General features: G+C 42.4%; 1 protein-coding gene across 4 annotated transcripts in view; it reads right to left on the bottom strand.

Annotated features, from left to right (window-relative positions):
• Positions 1-1,862: 1,862 nt before the first annotated feature.
• Positions 1,863-20,672, bottom strand: part of RGS20 (regulator of G protein signaling 20) — a 256,736-nt gene continuing 237,926 nt past the window's right edge. For all 4 annotated transcript variants that reach the window (XM_056521918.1, XM_056521919.1, XM_056521920.1 and 1 more), the window contains 3 exons: positions 7,719-7,805; positions 6,571-6,805; positions 1,863-2,994 (listed from right to left, as the gene is read on the bottom strand). In XM_056521918.1, the coding sequence (XP_056377893.1) occupies positions 2,806-2,994; positions 6,571-6,805; positions 7,719-7,805 (511 nt within the window). In that variant the 3' untranslated portion in view covers positions 1,863-2,805. The remainder of the gene's footprint in view (positions 2,995-6,570; positions 6,806-7,718; positions 7,806-20,672) is intronic.

The raw sequence follows: 20,672 nt of genomic DNA, 5'->3' as shown, positions 1-20,672 counted from the left end.
GTAAATAGGATAAATGGGGATGAAATTATAGCAATAATAATAAAATATTAAATAATGAAAATTATGAGACTGATAAAGAAAATATGGGTAAAAATATGGAAGAATAATGAGAAAAAAACATAACAAATAACACCCAATGTATTTGTGGGAAAAAATTACAGATATATGATAACAGAATATATATGTATACTTATCTCAGAGCAGCAAAGAAAGAGGGGGTTAATCAACAGTTGATCCTTTATATATTACCAGGACTATACCATTGTGACTATTGGTTCATACTACCTTGTGTTAACTTTTTCTCTCAGTTAATGTTATTAACCCTTTGTTTGCTGCTAGTTAAAACAGTAAAGAAAGATGAGCATAACGTGAGTCTCCGTCCTGTAATAAAATCCACAATTCAGAAGCAATTTCTGATTTTCATCAGTTAATTTTCAGAAAAATCATATTTATTAATATTTGTCAGTTTCAAGTTATTTCAGAGAGAATTGTGGGTATTTAATGATCCTGCATCACCCCTTTAATGTGACTCCGTAGTGTGTTTAACCCCCATTCCCATCAATGCCTACTTATTCCCCTGATTCGACAGCAGATTATGTTCTGGGGATGATGGGGGAGATTTATTAAAACCTGTGCAAAGGTAAGTTGCCCAGTTGCCCATAGCAACCAATCAGATCGCTTCTTTCACTTTACAGTGGCCTTGTTAAAAATGAAAGAAGCGATCTGATTGGTTGCTTTGGGCAACTTTTCCTCTGGACAGGTTTTTATAAATCTCCCCCGATGTTCCTGGATCAGGGCATCAGGGAGCTTCTGGAAAGTTTGTGCCACCACCTGATGATGCCGGATGCACTGAAACATGATGTCCCAGAGGTTCCCATTTGGATTACTCTAGGGGAAGTGAGTCAGTTGGTGACATCAATGCCTTCATCACCTAGCATCTGCCTACACATTCTGGCCACATTCATTGTTCTGGCCAGGCATTGTTCTGCACCCAGAGAAACCTGGGTGTTAGGATTCTGGATGAAATCTTGAAAGCCATTTTCACACCAGTCTTGGTACCATTGGCTATCGTGGATTTTTGTGTCACCCTCCAAGGATTTGCCTTACAAGGCCATAATTGATGGTATTGCCAGACTGGTCATGCTGGATGATGTTGCAGGATACCTAATGTTCACCAAAGTGTCCCCAAACTCTTTTATGTCTGTCATGTGCTCAAAATAAAAACCTGCTCTCATTTGTGAAGAGATAGGGGGCCTCATTCTAGTATTCTCTGGTTAACTCCACTCAAGTGGTCTTCTTGTTCCCTCTGCACAAAGAAACAGTCCTGCTCCTGGGTTGGTGCTAGTCTACATCCATGTCCAACTTTTCCTGTGTAAAGGCCTATGTTCTTGAGACTGCTGGGAGGCAAACCTTCGTGCAACAGCACATATGAATGTGCCACTTTGGAGGAGATGGCAACCTTAATGGGCTGAAAGTACTGCCTCATGCTACCAAGCAGTGCCCCACTCATAACAGGATATGATCAGGTTTCTCCCCAGATTGAAGAACCAGCTGTCATTTAACAACTTTGCCTGAACTGGAGAGAACCAGCTGGATCCCACATCTGAGGTAGTGCATGGCAGATATTTCTTCAAACAAGCTCAGACAGTCCTTGTGTCATATTATCACCCCTTTAAGGGGTACTCCACTGGACAGCGTTCAGAACTAAATGTTCTGAACAGTGTTTTCATGCTGCGGGGGGTCTGCCACGCCCCTCGTGACATCACAGCCATGCAACCTCAATGTAAGTCTATAGGAGGGGGCGTGACGACCATCACACCCCCTCCCATAGACTTACATTGAGGGGGCATGGTCGTGATGTCACGAGGGGCTTGGCTGACCCCCGCAGCACAAAAACACTGTTCGGAACATTTAGTTCCCGAAGGCTGGCCAGTGGAGTACCCCTTTAGGCTTTGCACTAGGCATAACACAACTTGTAAGTTTAGTCTAGAGTGCTCCTTATTTGCTTGAATTTCAATTTCTACTGAAAGAACAAACTACTTTTTGGATAAAACTATTGTGCTTTATTACAGTTTAGAATTGTTGTTTTCTGTAAATATCCACATTTTTCTTCATTTCTTCCATTGAAAAAAATGAGGAAAAGTGAATATTTATTCGAAACCCATTAAATCATTCACACATTATTTTTGTTATCAGAATGACTGGTCTTCAACAAAAAGCCAGATTTGTTCCATGCCAATGGAAATTGTTCCTGTCGGCATACTATTTTTATTTTGTTGTGTGTCATGTATATATATGCATAGCTATATATAAACATGCACACAAAAATATATCCCTGAAGACAAGTGGAAGTACCCTCCTCAATAAACAGATGGATTTTCAGATCATATACATCGTTGTAGTGTAATAGTCCAATCTAGTGCTAGGAAATAGTCATAAACACATCAAGGCACTTCCACCAGGGTAACGCTTGTCTTTGAATATATACTAGTTACTGTTGTAAAAATACAACTACTATATATATATTATAATATTTAAAAACATTTCCTTTTTTTTCTCTTATTTGGAAAATATCCCTATAGTTGATCACTAGCTGCAACAGGCATGGCGATGAGCCCTCAGCCGGAGACAATGTAACATAGTCCATATTAAAATAGGCCTGAGTAGAATTTTCAGGTGAACATCATGGTAGCTCTAAACTCCCTGCCAGGTGTAGTACCCATTTTTTTCCGTTTGCTTTTAAATAAATAAAAATGACAATAAAAATAATAGTTAAAAAAAAATAAACACAAAACATCAACAAAACTAAGACTCGGAGGTGTTTTCCGATAAGGTCTGCAGAAGGTTTTTGTAGATTACAGAGTTCATGAAACGTGGGTAAGAGTCTCTGTGCATTAAGGTGTAGATTTGGAGTTGAGCATCATCAAAAGTGTGTTGTGAGGGTTCCAACATGTTCCTGTTGATGACTTCTCGCACTCGGGAGTCCAGGCTGACCTGAAGAAAGAAAAATGGATTTCTTCAATTCCTTGTTGCTGCAACCTTTGCACACAGAAGACGTATAACCCCCCCCCCCCCTTGCTGTGCGCAGAGTAGAGCTTGTGCATGCTGCGCTATAATAAGCCATAATCTCTATATACAAAGACATTGACAGTAAGCAACTCGGTGACTGACAGCTCTGTTTTCTTCTCTCGATGGCTGCTAATCATTCTGTCTTACATTGTCTGAGAATATAATACCTGAAAGGTCAGGCTGCTTTGAAAATAATTATTCTCTTTTTTCACCAGACCTTAAGAATTGCCCCTTGAGGATGTCACATGGAGATCGTCTTAAATGTCTTGCAATTGTTTATACCCGCAGGGCGGTCTCTGTACACAGTACATCTTCACAATTTATTAGCACTAAAATCTATTTTTGTATTACTGTTGTAGCTGAGATATTGGAATCCTAATAATAGTGTTTAGCTTGGTCCTGAGAGCTTTGGCGAGACCCTTCCATATGTGATTCTGTTCGCATGTCATGACTGATGTGATCGCACTTCCAGCTATGGCTTGTTTACCCATCAGTATGAGATACATCTGTCGGCACCATCTGAGATTACAATGCTATTTTTGGAAGATACAAAATATTCCCCATAGTGAAAATGCTCAATGTTTGTAGACCCTGGTGAAAATTTTTTGTATGAATCCAGTGAGCATTAGGTCTCGGGGTAAAGCTTAGGCTGCAGAACACAAAGGCCGTATGACTCTGCTGACCTACGTATGTACAGATTCCCTAGAAGCAATGCATTTTTTAATGCCCAAATACATAAAAATGTAACGGAAATCAAAACTGTTCATCCGACTCTGTATGAAGAATTTCTCCTCTATGAAGGCAAACTGAAGTACAGTAAGGGTATGGGCAGACCCACATCCGATAGAAGCACCAATAAAGTACGGGGTACTCCGCTGCTAGACATCTAATCCCCTATCCAAAGGTCCTTCTGCTGGGGCCCCCGGAATCACCCGGCATTCAAAACAAACGCCAGGTCCCTGCGGCAGTGGTCGTGACGTCACGCCACGTCCCTTCAATTCATGTCTATGGGAGGGGGCATGTCGGCAGACACTCCCCCTCCTATAGACATGAATGGAGGGGGCGTGGTGTGATTTCACAAGGGGCGTGGCCGTGTCACGCTCACAGTCTCCAGCTCCAAGTGTTTTGAACAAAATGTTCAGAACGCCGGAGCACCAGAGTACCCCTTTAATTATTGTGAGGGCAGCACTTTACTTCTATCATTGTCGGCCACACATCCCCTATTATACAGAAAGATGTGTGGCTGAGGAGTGACTTTATACCTCCCCAAAAGATGCTCATTTGTCAGCTTATTGCTGGACTTATTACACAGGGTGATATTGGCCCATGTAATTGAAGGCTTCCGTTTTAATGCAGTGCACTTTTCGGTAAAAAAAAGGCACCTTATCTTTATTCTATAGGTCCATATGGTTACAAGGATACCCAATTTATATAGGTTTATTTTTATTTTATTTCACTACTTTAAAAAAAATTACTACATTCACCAAAATTAGAATGTTTAAATTTGTCATCTTCTGACCCCTATAACTTTTTTATTTTTCTACATACCGGATTGTGGTCTGTAGTTTTTATCGGTACCATTTTTGTTTTGATGGAACTTTTTGATTGCTTTTTATAATTTTGCACAATTTTGGACTTTGGTATTTTTTTTACGTGTACGCCATCGTCCGTGCGGTTTAGCTAACCTTATATTTTAATAGTTCGGACATTTACACATGCGGTGGTACCACATATGATTATTTATATTTTTTTATTACATTATTTTATTTAAAAAAATAGGAAATTGGGGGTGATTCAAACTTTTATTAGGGGAGGGGCTTATTCACATTTATAAACTTTTTTTTTTACACATTTTACTTTTTTTTTTTTAGCGCCCATAGGGGGCTATACTACGCAATCTTTTGCATATACTGTTAATCGCTAAGCCATAGCATAGCATTGATCAGTGTTATCAGTGCTCTGCTGCTCCAGCCTGCTGAAGCTTCCTGGATCAGCAGAGCACAGATTGGACGGCAGGATGGTCCTTATCAGCTCCGCTGAGCTGCCGGGATGCTTTCACTTTCATTTTATTTTTCATTTTTCTAAATGGTTAATGCCGGGCATCGGCTCGATTGGTGATGCCCGGCATTAATCCTGGGTCCTGGCTGCTGATAGCAGTTGTGATCCACTGGTTTTAAAGCATGCTCAGCCTGTGAGCGTGTTTTAAATGCCGGTAATGTGACCAGAGAGTACAGGTACGCCCTGCGTCCTTAACAGGTTGAAGGAAAATTCCAGTAATAGAAACTTACCTCCTAGTCAGCAAGTGCAGCATGCATTCTCTCTGGAGCTGGCAGAGATAGCCAAACACTGTACTCAGCTCATCTACGTTGGGTGCACAGAGAATGGAGCATGTGCTGACCCACTGCTCCATTCAGTGGGGAGAGCTGCTCCATTTAAATGGGCACTGTCAGATCCAAAAACTTTTTATATGTTGTTACTGATGAAAATTAAAGACTTTTTGTAATATGGTTGTTTAAAAACTGTTGAATATTTAATAAAGAAAAAGACTCCTGAAAATCCCACCACTAGGGGTCCCCATACCTCCTGGGACATTAACCAGATGAGCAGACACCCCAATCACCTCCCACTACCACAAGGGATGGATACACCCCGTTCGCACCACACACCAATTACCTCCCACTGTCACAAGGAGGGACACACCCCCTTCACTTGAGAGGATTTCTAACTCTGTGAGTTAATGAAAAGAGGTATTTTTATAATAAATATAGGTGATAGAGGCATAAAAATTTTAAGTACATGGTCAGGATTAGGTACTGAGTACCATATTACTTTGTGAGATCTGAGATCACGTACACTTTAATTCTATGGAGCTGGTGGAGACAGTCAAGCAGTGTACTTGTCTTCTCCTTAGCAGTCCCACAGACACTGAATGGATAAGCAGCTAGCATCCAATAAGGTTAATAGTTTGTTAAAAGGAGGGGGAAGTGTATTATTCCTTGCACCGATAGATTGCATATTGGCAGGTATGGTTAGTTAAAGGACATGTCCGGTGCTCACTTTTCTTATTGTATCCGTTCCGGGCTGCAAAAAAAAAAGAAAATAAGCTTTCTCTTGCCTGCCTAGGCTCCCCCGGTGCTCCGGTACAGGCATTGGGTCCCCAGGCTGTATTCTTCTTACTTCCTATTAGCCCGGCACGTCACACAGAGCTTCAGCCTATCACTGGCCGAGGCGGGACATCGCAGCGGCCGGTGATAGGTTGAAGCTCCGTGTGACGTGCCGGGCTAACAGGAAGTAAGAAGAATACAGCCCGGGGACCGAACACCTGTACTAAAGCATCGGGGGAGCCTAGGCAAGTAAGAGAACATTTGTTTTCTTTTATTTTTCAGCCCGGAACGGATAAAATAAGAAAAGTGAGCACCAGACATCTCCTTTAAGACAAAAATGCAAATAAGGGAATAAAGACACATGGACAACATCAGCACATATGTGAACAGAATGTACCTCTTTTGGAGATAAAATGGAGATGTAGTCCTCATATATTAGCCGGGCTTTCTCTTCTATTGTATTTTTGTTGCCTTCTTTTTTCAGATCCTCACAAGCCATCCAGAAAAGCATATTCTCCTCACTGAACTCCGTTCTGAGGAATTCCCGGAAAGCATTTCTCCCAGCAGGGGTGGTCATAAGTTTGTCGAATGACTGGCCCCAAGAGTACACATCTTCAAGTGTAGGGGATGGACTACAGAGAACATGAAGTCAAGGTTTACTAAATGTCAGCCAACAATGGTACCATAATACTGACCAACAGACCAGCACTAGTCAAATAGACATACCATAAACAAAAGATTTGAATGGAGGCAAAATTCAAACTAGCCTATGAAACCAGCACCGCAATCATGTAAGTCCAATAAAGTTCATTATCCATAGTATATATCCAAAGGTGCATGGAAAAGTTTGGATAAGCAAAAAATCCTGCACTCACAGTAGTAATGTGATATGGTATGATATGTCTTATCTTGGAGATCCGGAGATAGCACAGGGCTCAGAGGCTACAACCGGTAGTTTAAAGAGGCCAGAAGAAGTGTATCTATTGCACGAAACTACCGGTTGTAGCCTCTGAGCCACCAGTGCTATCTACGGATCTCAAAGATAAGACATCCTATACCATATCATTTTGCTACGGTGAGTGCAGGATTTCCTCTTTTGTTATTTACTAGCAGGGGCCAAGTCCTGGGACAAAAAAGTGTGGAAACTCACCTAAGATTTCCACTCAAAGGCAGGCCCCGCAGGCCTCCTGCTAATAGGAACGGTGTTCCTGCTGTGGAAAAAGTGCAGGAACTAAGTTCCCACTGACCGGTGTTCCTGCGGGACTTGAGCCCTGTTTACTAGTCAAATAGAATTGGTCAAATAAAGCCTTAAGAAATGTCTGTGACATTAAAAAGAGTTAAATAAAAAATGATTTGTATGGCAATTAAAAAAAGCACATTGCTGCTTTCTTCCAGCAGCATCACATTCTGTTATCAGTAGGTTTTGTCTGATGCCACAACTGCAATACCAATAGAACCCATGGATGCCTCATCGATATCATATGAAGAACCAGTGGCACTGCAGCACTGCTTCTACAAAGCTCAACACACAGAGCTGCTACTTGCCTCTCTTCACAGTTTGGTATGCCGGCGCCTCTGATTTCATTAGAAGACCTCCGTGTCCTCTCATCTTCTTGATTCCGGACTGTGAGACTGTAAAAGAAGATCAATATTCATAAAGATGAAGTCACAACCTTTTACAATGCATTTGGAAAGTCTTCCGACCCTTTTGCTTTTTCACATTTTATGTTGCAGTTTGTGTTCAAAGTGTCAATATTTTGTGTGGCCACCATTATTTTCCAGCACTGCCTTAAGCCTCTTGGGCATGGAGTTTACCACATATTCACAAATTACTACTGAAATCCTCTTCCACTCCTCCATAATGACATCATGGAACTGGTGGATGTTAGAGACCTTGCACTCCCCCACCTCCTATTTGAGGATGACCCACAGATGGTCAATAGGGTTTAGGTCTGGAGACATGCTTGGCCAGTCCATCACCTTTACCCTCAGCTTTATTAGGCAGTGGTCATCTTGGAGGTGTGTTTGGGATTGTTATACTGCCCTACAGCCCAGTCTTTGAAGGAAGTGGATTATGCTCTGCTTCAGTACGTCACAGTACATGTTGCATTCATGGTTCCCTCAATGAACTGTAGCTCCCCAGTGTCAGCAGCATTCATGCCCCAGACCATGACACTCCCACCACCATGCTTGACTGTAGGCAAGACACACTTGTCTTTTTTACTCTTTACCTGGCTGCTGCCACACATGCTTAACTCCTTAACGACGCAGGACGTATATTTACGTCCTCCGCCGGCTCCCGCGATATGCCGCGGGGTCACGCGATGTCCCCGCGTCATATCGGGTCGGTCCCGGCCGTTGATAGCAGCTAACACAGGACATCACCAATCGCAGTGATGCCCTGTATTAACCCTTCAGACGCGGCGATCAAAGCTGACCGCTGCGTCTGAAGTGAAAGTATCCCGGCTGCTCAGTCGGGCTGTTCAGGCCCACCGCGGTGAAATCCCAGCGTCCCGAACAGCTTACAGGACACCGGGAGGGCCCTTACCTGCCTCCTCGGTGTCCGATCGACGAATGACTGCTCCGTGCCTGAGATCCAGGCAGGAGCAGTCAAACGCCGATAACACTGATCACAGGCGTGTTAATACACGCCAGTGATCAGCATGAGAGATCAGTGTGTGCAGTGGTATAGGTCCCTATGGGACCTATAAACACTGCAAAAAAGAAGTTAAAAAAAGTGTTAATAAAGGTCATTTAACCCCTTCCCTAATAAAAGTTTGAATCACCCCCCTTTTCCCATAAAAAAATTAATAAAACAGTGTAAATAAAAAAAAAATAAACATATGTGGTATCGCCGCCTGCGTCAATGTCCAAACTATAAAAATATATAATTAATTAAACTGCACGGTCAATGGCGTACACGCCAAAAAATTCCAAAGTCCAAAAAAGCGTATTTTTTGGTCACTTTTTATACCATTAAAAAAATGAATAAAAAGTGATCAAAAAGTCCGATCAAAACAAAAATCATACCGATAAAAACTTCAGATCACACCGCAAAAAATGAGTCCTCATACCGCCCTGTATGTGGAAAAATAAAAAAGTTATAGGGGTCAGAAGATGACATTTTTAAACGTATAAATTTTCCTGCATGTAGTTATGATTTTTTCCAGAAGTACGACAAAATCAAACCATTTTTAAGTAGGATATCAATTTAACCGTATGGACCTACAGAATAATGATAAGGTGTCATTTTTACCGAAATATGCACTGCGTAGAAACGGAAGCCCCCAAAAGTTACAAAATGGCGTTTTCTCTTTGATTTTGACGCACAATGATTTTTTTTTCCGTTTCGCCGTGAATTTTGGGGTAAAATGACTAATGTCACTGCAAAGTAGAATTGGTGACGCAAAAAATAAGCCATAATATGGATTTTTAGGTGGAAAATTGAAAGGGTTATGATTTTTAAAAGGTAAGGAGGAAAAAACTAATGCAAAAACTGAAAAACCCTGAGTCCTTAAGGGGTTAAGACCTTCTGAACCAAATAATTTTATCTTGGTCTCATTGGACCACAGGACATGATTTCTGTAATCCATGTCCTTAGTCTTCTTGTCTTCTACAAACTGTTTGTGAGCTTTCTTGTGCTTCATCTTTAGAAGAGGCTTACAATTTATGCAGTCTGCAGCATATCGTCTGAGTCCTTAAAGGCTGACCCCCAGCCCTTCAACCTCTGCAGCAATGCTGGCAGCAGTCATATGTCTATCTCTTAAATGGGCAAATTCTTTTTTTTTTTTCAGATCCAGAGTTCTTTGCCATGAGGTTCCATGTTGAACTTCCAGTTACTAGTATTTGAGAGTGTAATAACACCAAATTTAAGACATCTGCTCCCCATTCACACCTGAGACCTTGTAACTCTAACAAGTCACATGACACCGGAGAGGAGAAATGGCTAATTGGGCCAAATTTGGAGATTTCCATTTAGGGGTGTACTCATTTTTGTTGTGTCATGGAGTGTCATTTCTTCAGTGTTGTCACATGGAAAGATATAATAAAAAATTAACAAAAAAGTGAGGGGTGTACACACTTATGGGAGATACTGTATATTTATTTATCTATATTTTATATAATATATTGTCACCCATGGGGATGAAGCTGGTCTGTGTCCGTGTTTTTCGCAATCTGATCTCCAAGGTTAACCAGCTCAGAGACAGGGTGGAGGTGTGGAGACTAAGCAGTGAATCAGCACATTGCAGGCACAGAGGGGAAGTGACAAGGCTGCACTAGCCTGTGCTTTGCCTGTTCATCTAACTTAAAGGGGTTGTCCCACCTTCGCTCTTGCTGGTTTTCCGGCCAGTTCCTGCCTATTTGCAGAAGCCAGAGGTGGTCGAAAAAGCCGAAAGCAGCCAAAGCAAGGAAGCTACGTAAATTGTGGAATTCCCAGTTACCTAAATGGGAGTTGGGCAAATGGTGTAACCCCACAAGCTACACAGTATACGTAACTCCTGGAGCTGGCCGGTAAACCCCTTTAAGTCACATGCATCCATGAAATGTTAATGTGGTGCTGTTTGTTCTACATTGTTCATGTGATGCTGCAGCCAATCGCTGATCCCTGAGGATAAGGGCTGCACATGTAGAAGATTGGCTGCAGTGTCATGTATGTGAGGTCATTTCAGTAGGCCCGACAGGGGACATCAGAGCAACGCTGGCAGATTGGTCTTTAAAAAAAATGACTAGTGGCAGGAATTTGTATAAAGGGTATGAGCATCATAGTCATGAAATTATTTTTAGATACAGTATATCTCTATAGACCATGAATACACCATGGTATTGGCTAGTTCTGCAGTGATTTTCTTTTTTTTTCTTCAAGATATGCTTTGCCTTATATGCCCGCTCATGGGGCTGCAAGTTCAGAGCTCACTGGACATTCCTTGTGAAACATGGATCACACTACAGTACGTGCAACGTTTTTTTGTAGATGCTAACTATGGAGAAGCCGCTAGTACACATAGGTCTTAAGAGCACCTCTATATACAGAACTGTTAGGGATTTTAATGGAAAGCTATTGCAAAGTTGCTTATTTTTTATACATTTTTTCTTTTTTTTTTTGGGGGGGGGTTTGCAATGGGGGCTATGTTAAAATGACTGTCAGCTGCACATACTCTTTACAGGAGTACTCTGCTGCTCAGCATTTGGAACAAAATGTTCTGAACGCTTAGAGCAGGCGCTGGGAGCTCATGACGTCATAGCCCTGCCCCTCATGCTGTCAAGCCCCGCCCCCTCAATGCAAGTCTATGGGAGGGGGCGTGACACCCATCACGCCCCCTCCCATAGACTTGCATTGAGGGGGCGGGGATGTGATGTCATAAGGAGCGGGGCTATGATGTCACGAGCTCCTGGCACCGGCTCTAAGCATTCAGAACATTTTGTTCCAAGTAGGAGTACTACTTTAAATATAAGGTTAGCCATGGGCCAACATGTATACAGTTTTCAATGTGCATGAGGCCTAAAACATGACAGTCCTCCTAAACTGAAATCTGGGGGTGTGTATAGTGGATACTGTTACTGCAGATTAATCTGTTATAGTCCTCTTAGAGATTCTGATGTTAGATACTAAAATACTGCACTATGAACTACTATTTAAGTGACACGTGACGTTTCATATTTAGTTACATTTAGACTACATTTAGGAAATTTCGGTGCAGCAAACGGATTTCTTGTCCTGGTTAAAATATGGCTTTCTACATGTATATTTGTTTGTTCACATTTATTGCATGATATGAGCCAACTATTCAGGGGATTCCATGTCAATATAAATGCATTTATTGGGCACTCTGGGATTTCGGAAATGAAATCATTCTTCACGGGTGAGTGATATTTAGCTCAGGGAGCAGTTGCACATACACGACGGTATAGACATTATTTCTTTGAAGGCATGTTGATATATTTCTCTGTGCCATCTGTCTGTTTGGTGTGGTTAAATAATGTTAAATAAATGCCCCATAGAGATTTATATAATGTATATGGTTATATAACATATTCTTTAATTACAGCCTATTGCTAAGGAAAAAAAATATTCTCCATTCTACCGAGGACATAAAAAAGAACAAGCTAGCATATGCAGAAATACTGCCTACAGCAAAGTGATGTCACTCCGCTCTTAATTTGTCTGTGGGTACAGCAGAATGTAAAATAGATACAGAAATACATTTCATATGGGCTTAATCTACATAAACAAATACAAACTGAACTTTTAATGTCACAATTAAAATAAGGGTTTAAAGGATGGACAACATACATATAGCAGAAAATAATATTGCCTCCAATTCCCTCACTTTGTAAAAAGCCCTGAAAATCCATCTTAGGGTAGGAACACATGTTGCATATACGCTGCAGGTTTTCTCCAGCAGAAAACGTACTTACCAATGTCCCTAATAAGCTAAGGGATCACCAGGGATTTAACTATTTCCGGATTCCCCATATCTCACCCAGCTCTGGATGAGATATGCACATACGGAAACCTGCTATCCACATACAACAGGTACCTTAAGAAATATATTCTTATTATATTTCTATCACTGTCTCACACCAGTTACCCCTCACGCATAGTTTAAGGAAAACTTGTGGACTGGTGGGATTCTGACCGCTTGGACCCGATCCCCAGAAAGCTTTAACATTAGAACCTGAACGAACAGAGCTGGCAAAGCATACCTATGAATCTCTAAGGATCATATAAAAGAACAAAGCGGTGGCCATGCATACATGAAATGTGACAACCCCTTTAAGTTTTTGTTATATCATGTTTTAGGTAACCTGCTGTGATATGACAATTGCTTTTCGTAAGAAGCAGCCATGACAACACAAATATGTTACAGTCTTGAGAGCTATTGTGACATCACAAGTGGTTTTCTGTCATGTATGCTACTGTAACTTCACGTGTTCAGTCACGGAAGCTGCTGTGACACCACAAGTGAGTTTTATGTGATCTACTGCAACATCACATTTGTGTTTCTATAAGGTGGTATACTTCATTATGTGGACAGTGGCACACTTCATTATGAGGACAGTGACACACTTCATTATGTGGACAGTGGCACACTTCATTATGAGGACAGTGACACACTTCATTATGTGGACAGTGGCACACTTCATTATGTGGACAGTGGCACACTTCATTATGGGGACAGTGACACACTTCATTATGTGGACAGTGACACACTTCATTATGTGGACAGTGGCACACTTCATTATGGGGACAGTGACACACTTCATTATGTGGACAGTGGCACACTTCATTATGAGGACAGTGACACACTTCATTATGTGGACAGTGGCACACTTCATTATGGGGACAGTGACACACTTCATTATGTGGACAGTGGCACACTTCATTATGTGGACAGTGGCACACTTCATTATGGGGACAGTGACACACTTCATTATGTGGACAGTAGCACACTTCATTATGGGGACAGTGACACACTTCATTATGAGGACAGTGGCACACTTCATTATGAGGAGAGTGACACACTTCATTATGGGGACAGTGACACACTTCATTATGAGGACAGTGACACACTTCATTATGAGGACAGTGGCACACTTCATTATGTGGACAGTGGCACACTTCATTATGAGGACAGTGACACACTTCATTATGTGGACAGTGGCACACTTCATTATGTGGACAGTGGCACACTTCATTATGGGGACAGTGACACACTTCATTATGTGGACAGTGACACACTTCATTATGTGGACAGTGGCACACTTCATTATGGGGACAGTGACACACTTCATTATGTGGACAGTGGCACACTTCATTATGAGGACAGTGACACACTTCATTATGTGGACAGTGGCACACTTCATTATGGGGACAGTGACACACTTCATTATGTGGACAGTGGCACACTTCATTATGTGGACAGTGGCACACTTCATTATGGGGACAGTGACACACTTCATTATGTGGACAGTAGCACACTTCATTATGGGGACAGTGACACACTTCATTATGAGGACAGTGGCACACTTCATTATGAGGAGAGTGACACACTTCATTATGGGGACAGTGACACACTTCATTATGAGGACAGTGACACACTTCATTATGAGGACAGTGGCACACTTCATTTTGAGGACAGTGACACACTTCATTATGGGGACAGTGACACACTTCATTATGGGGACAGTGACACACTTCATTATGAGGAGAGTGACACACTTCATTATGTGGACAGTGGCACACTTCATTATGGGGACAGTGACACACTTCATTATGAGGAGAGTGACACACTTCATTATGTGGACAGTGACACACTTCATTATGTGGACAGTGGCACACTTCATTATGTGGACAGTGACACACTTCATTATGTGGACAGTGGCACACTTCATTATGTGGACAGTGACACACTTCATTATGTGGACAGTGGCACACTTCATTATGAGGACAGTGGCACACTTCATTATGAGGACAGTGACACACTTCATTATGAGGACAGTGACACACTTCATTATGTGGACAGTGGCACACTTCATTATGGGGACAGTGACACACTTCATTATGAGGAGAGTGACACACTTCATTATGTGGACAGTGGCACTTCATTATGTGGACAGTGGCACACTTCATTATGAGGACAGTGACACACTTCATTATGTGGACAGTGGCACACTTCATTATGAGGACAGTGACACACTTCATTATGTGGACAGTGGCACACTTCATTATGGGGACAGTGACACACTTCATTATGTGGACAGTGACACACTTCATTATGTGGACAGTGGCACACTTCATTATGTGGACAGTGGCACACTTCATTATGGGGACAGTGACACACTTCATTATGTGGACAGTGACACACTTCATTATGTGGACAGTGGCACACTTCATTATGTGGACAGTGGCACACTTCATTTTGGGGACAGTGACACACTTCATTATGTGGACAGTGGCACACTTCATTATGTGGACAGTGGCACACTTCATTATGGGGACAGTGACACACTTCATTATGTGGACAGTAGCACACTTCATTATGGGGACAGTGACACACTTCATTATGAGGACAGTGGCACACTTCATTATGAGGAGAGTGACACACTTCATTATGGGGACAGTGACACACTTCATTATGGGGACAGTGACACACTTCCTTATGAGGAGAGTGACACACTTAATTATGTGGACAGTGGCACACTTCATTGTGGGGACAGTGACACACTTCATTATGGGGACAGTGACACACTTCATTATGAGGAGAGTGACACACTTCATTATGTGGACAGTGGCACACTTCATTATGGGGACAGTGACACACTTCATTATGAGGAGAGTGACACACTTCATTATGTGGACAGTGACACACTTCATTATGAGGACAGTGACACACTTCATTATGAGGACAGTGACACACTTCATTATGTGGACAGTGGCACACTTCATTATGTGGACAGTGACACACTTCATTATGTGGACAGTGGCACACTTCATTATGGGGACAGTGACACACTTCATTATGTGGACAGTGACACACTTCATTATGTGGACAGTGGCACACTTCATTATGTGGACAGTGGCACACTTCATTATGGGGACAGTGACACACTTCATTATGTGGACAGTGACACACTTCATTATGTGGACAGTGGCACACTTCATTATGAGGACAGTGACACACTTCATTATGTGGACAGTGGCACACTTCATTATGTGGACAGTGACACACTTCATTATGTGGACAGTGGCACACTTCATTATGTGGACAGTGACACACTTCATTATGGGAACAGTGACACACTTCATTATGTGGACAGTGACACACTTCATTATGTGGACAGTGGCACACTTCATTATGTGGACAGTGGCACACTTCATTATGGGGACAGTGACACACTTCATTATGTGGACAGTGGCACACTTCATTATGTGGACAGTGGCACACTTCATTATGGGGACAGTGACACACTTCATTATGTGGACAGTGACACACTTCATTATGTGGACAGTAGCACACTTCATTATGGGGACAGTGACACACTTCATTATGAGGACAGTGGCACACTTCATTATGAGGAGAGTGACACACTTCATTATGGGGACAGTGACACACTTCATTATGGGGACAGTGACACACTTCCTTATGAGGAGAGTGACACACTTAATTATGTGGACAGTGGCACACTTCATTGTGGGGACAGTGACACACTTCATTATGGGGACAGTGACACACTTCATTATGAGGAGAGTGACACACTTCATTATGTGGACAGTGGCACACTTCATTATGGGGACAGTGACACACTTCATTATGAGGAGAGTGACACACTTCATTATGTGGACAGTGACACACTTCATTATGAGGACAGTGACACACTTCATTATGAGGACAGTGACACACTTCATTATGTGGACAGTGGCACACTTCATTATGTGGACAGTGGCACACTTCATTATGTGGACAGTGACACACTTCATTATGAGGACAGTGGCACACTTCATTATGAGGACAGTGACACACTTCATTATGAGGACAGTGACACACTTCATTATGTGGACAGTGGCACACTTCATTATGGGGACAGTGACACACTTCATTATGAGGAGAGTGACACACTTCATTATGTGGACAGTGGCACTTCATTATGAGGACAGTGACACACTTCATTATGAGGACAGTGACACACTTCATTATGGGGACAGTGACACACTTCATTATGTGGACAGTGGCACACTTCATTATGGGGACAGTGACACACTTCATTATGAGGAGAGTGACACACTTCATTATGAGGAGAGTGACACACTTCATTATGTGGACAGTGGCACTTCATTATGGGGACAGTGACACACTTCATTATGAGGACAGTGACACACCATTATGGGGACAGTGACACACTTCATTATGAGGAGAGTGACACACTTCATTATGTGGACAGTGGCACTTCATTATGAGGACAGTGACACACTTCATTATGAGGACAGTGACACACTTCATTATGTGGACAGTGGCACACTTCATTATGGGGACAGTGGCACACTTCATTATTGGGACAGTGACACACTTCATTATGAGGAGAGTGAAACACTTCATTATGTGGACAGTGGCACTTCATTATGAGGACAGTGACACACTTCATTATGGGGACAGTGACACACTTCATTATGGGGACAGTGACACACTTCCTTATGAGGAGAGTGACACACTTAATTATGTGGACAGTGGCACACTTCATTGTGGGGACAGTGACACACTTCATTATGAGGAGAGTGACACACTTCATTATGTGGACAGTGGCACACTTCATTATGTGGACAGTGGCACACTTCATTATGGGGACAGTGACACACTTCATTATGAGGAGAGTGACACACTTCATTATGTGGACAGTGGCACTTCATTATGAGGACAGTGACACACTTAATTATGAGGACAGTGACACACTTCATTATGGGGACAGTGACACACTTCATTATGTGGACAGTGGCACACTTCATTATGGGGACAGTGACACACTTCATTATGTGGACAGTGGCACTTCATTATGGGGACAGTGACACACTTCATTATGGGGACAGTGACACACTTCATTATGAGGAGAGTGACACACTTCATTATGTGGACAGTGGCACTTCATTATGAGGACAGTGACACACTTCATTATGTGGACAGTGGCACACTTCATTATGGGGACAGTGACACACTTCATTATGGGGACAGTGACACACTTCATTATGAGGACAGTGACACTTCATTATGAGGACAGTGACACACTTCATTATGAGGACAGTGACACACTTCATTATGAGGAGAGTGACACTTCATTATGAGGACAGTGACACACTTCATTATGAGGACAGTGACACACTTCATTATAAGGACAGTGACACACTTCATTATGGGGACAGTGACACACTTCATTATGGGGACAGTGACACACTTCATTAAGAGGACAGTGGCACACTTTATTATGAGGACAGTGGCACACTTCATTATGAGGACAGTGGCACACTTCATTATGTGGACAGTGGCACACTTCATTATGAGGAGAGTGACACACTTCATTATGAGGACAGTGACACACTTCATTATGAGGAGAGTGACACACTTCATTATGGGGACAGTGACACACTTCATTATGAGGAGAGTGACACACTTCATTATGGGGACAGTGACACACTTCATTATGAGGACAGTGACACACTTCATTATGAGGACAGTGGCACACTTCATTATGAGGACAGTGACACACTTCATTATGGGGACAGTGACACACTTCATTATGGGGACAGTGACACACTTCATTATGGGGACAGTGACACACTTCATTATGAGGAGAGTGACACACTTCATTATGTGGACAGTGGCACTGCATTATGAGGACAGTGACACACTTCATTATGAGGACAGTGACACACTTCAATATGGGGACAGTGACACACTTCATTATGAGGAGAGTGACACACTCCATTATGTGGACAGTGGCACACTTCATTATGTGGACAGTGGCATACTTCATTATGGGCACAGTGACACACTTCATTATGTGGACAGTGGCACTTCATTATGAGGACAGTGACACACTTCATTATGTGGACAGTGGCACACTTCATTATGGGGACAGTGACACACTTCATTATGAGGAGAGTGACACACTTCATTATGTGGACAGTGGCACTTCTTTATGGGGACAGTGACACACTTCATTATGGGGAAAGTGACACACTTCATTATGAGGAGAGTGACACACTTCATTATGTGGACAGTGGCACTGCATTATGAGGACAGTGACACACTTCATTATGAGGACAGTGACACACTTCATTATGTGGACAGTGGCACACTTCATTATGGGGACAGTGACACACTTCATTATGGGGACAGTGACACACTTCATTATGAGGAGAGTGAAACACTTCATTATGTGGACAGTGGCACTTCATTATGAGGACAGTGACACTTCATTATGGGGACAGTGACACACTTCATTATGGGGACAGTGACACACTTCATTATGAGGAGAGTGACACGCTTCATTATGTGGCCAGTAGCACACTTCATTATGGGGACAGTGACACACTTCATTATGAGGAGAGTGACACACTTCATTATGTGGACAGTGGCACACTTCATTATGTGGACAGTGGCACACTTCATTATGGGGACAGTGACACACTTCATTATGAGGAGAGTGACACACTTCATTATGTGGACAGTGGCACTTCATTATGAGGACAGTGACACACTTCATTATGAGGACAGTGACACACTTCATTATGGGGACAGTGACACACTTCATTATGTGGACAGTGGCACACTTCATTATGGGGACAGTGACACACTTCATTATGGGGACAGTGACACACTTCATTATGGGGACAGTGACACACTTCATTATGAGGACAGTGACACACTTCATTATGAGGAGAGTGACACACTTCATTATGTGGACAGTGGCACTTCATTATGAGGACAGTGACACACTTCATTATGAGGACAGTGACACACTTCATTATGTGGACAGTGGCACACTTCATTATGGGGACAGTGAAACACTTCATTATGGGGACAGTGACACACTTCATTATGAGGACAGTGACACACTTCATTATGTGGACAGTGGCACACTTCATTATGGGGACAGTGAAACACTTCATTATGGGGACAGTGACACACTTCATTATGATGAGAGTGAAACACTTCATTATGAGGACAGTGACACTTCATTATGAGGACAGTGACACACTTCATTATGAGGACAGTGACACACTTAATTATGGGGACAGTGACACACTTCATTATGAGGAGAGTGACACACTTCATTATGTGGACAGTGGCACACTTCATTATGAGGACAGTGACACACTTCATTATGTGGACAGTGACACACTTCATTATGAGGACAGTGGCACACTTCATTATGAGGACAGTGACACACTTCATTATGAGGAGAGTGAAACACTTCATTATGAGGAGAGTGACACACTTCATTATGGGGACAGTGACACACTTCATTATGAGGACAGTGACACACTTCATTATGGGGACAGTGACACACTTCATTATGGGGACAGTGACACACTTCATTATGGGGACAGTGACACACTTCATTATGGGGACAGTGACACACTTCATTATGGGGACAGTGACACACTTCATTATGAGGACAGTGACACACTTCATTATGTGGACAGTGACACACTTCATTATGAGGACAGTGACACACTTCATTATGAGGACAGTGACACACTTCATTATGAGGACAGTGACACACTTCATTATGAGGACAGTGACACACTTCATTATGAGGACAGTGGCACAATTCATTATGGGGACAGTGACACACTTCATTATGAGGAGAGTGACACACTTCATTATGAGGACTGTGACACACTTCATTATTAGGACAGTGGCACACTTCATTATGTGGACAGTGACACACTTCATTATGGGGACAGTGACACACTTCATTATGGGGACAGTGACACACTTCATT

This window comes from Hyla sarda, chromosome 5 (assembly GCF_029499605.1).
Source record: "Hyla sarda isolate aHylSar1 chromosome 5, aHylSar1.hap1, whole genome shotgun sequence".
Taxonomy (NCBI): Eukaryota; Metazoa; Chordata; class Amphibia; order Anura; family Hylidae; genus Hyla; species Hyla sarda.
This window is presented reverse-complemented; position numbering and strand designations above follow the sequence as displayed.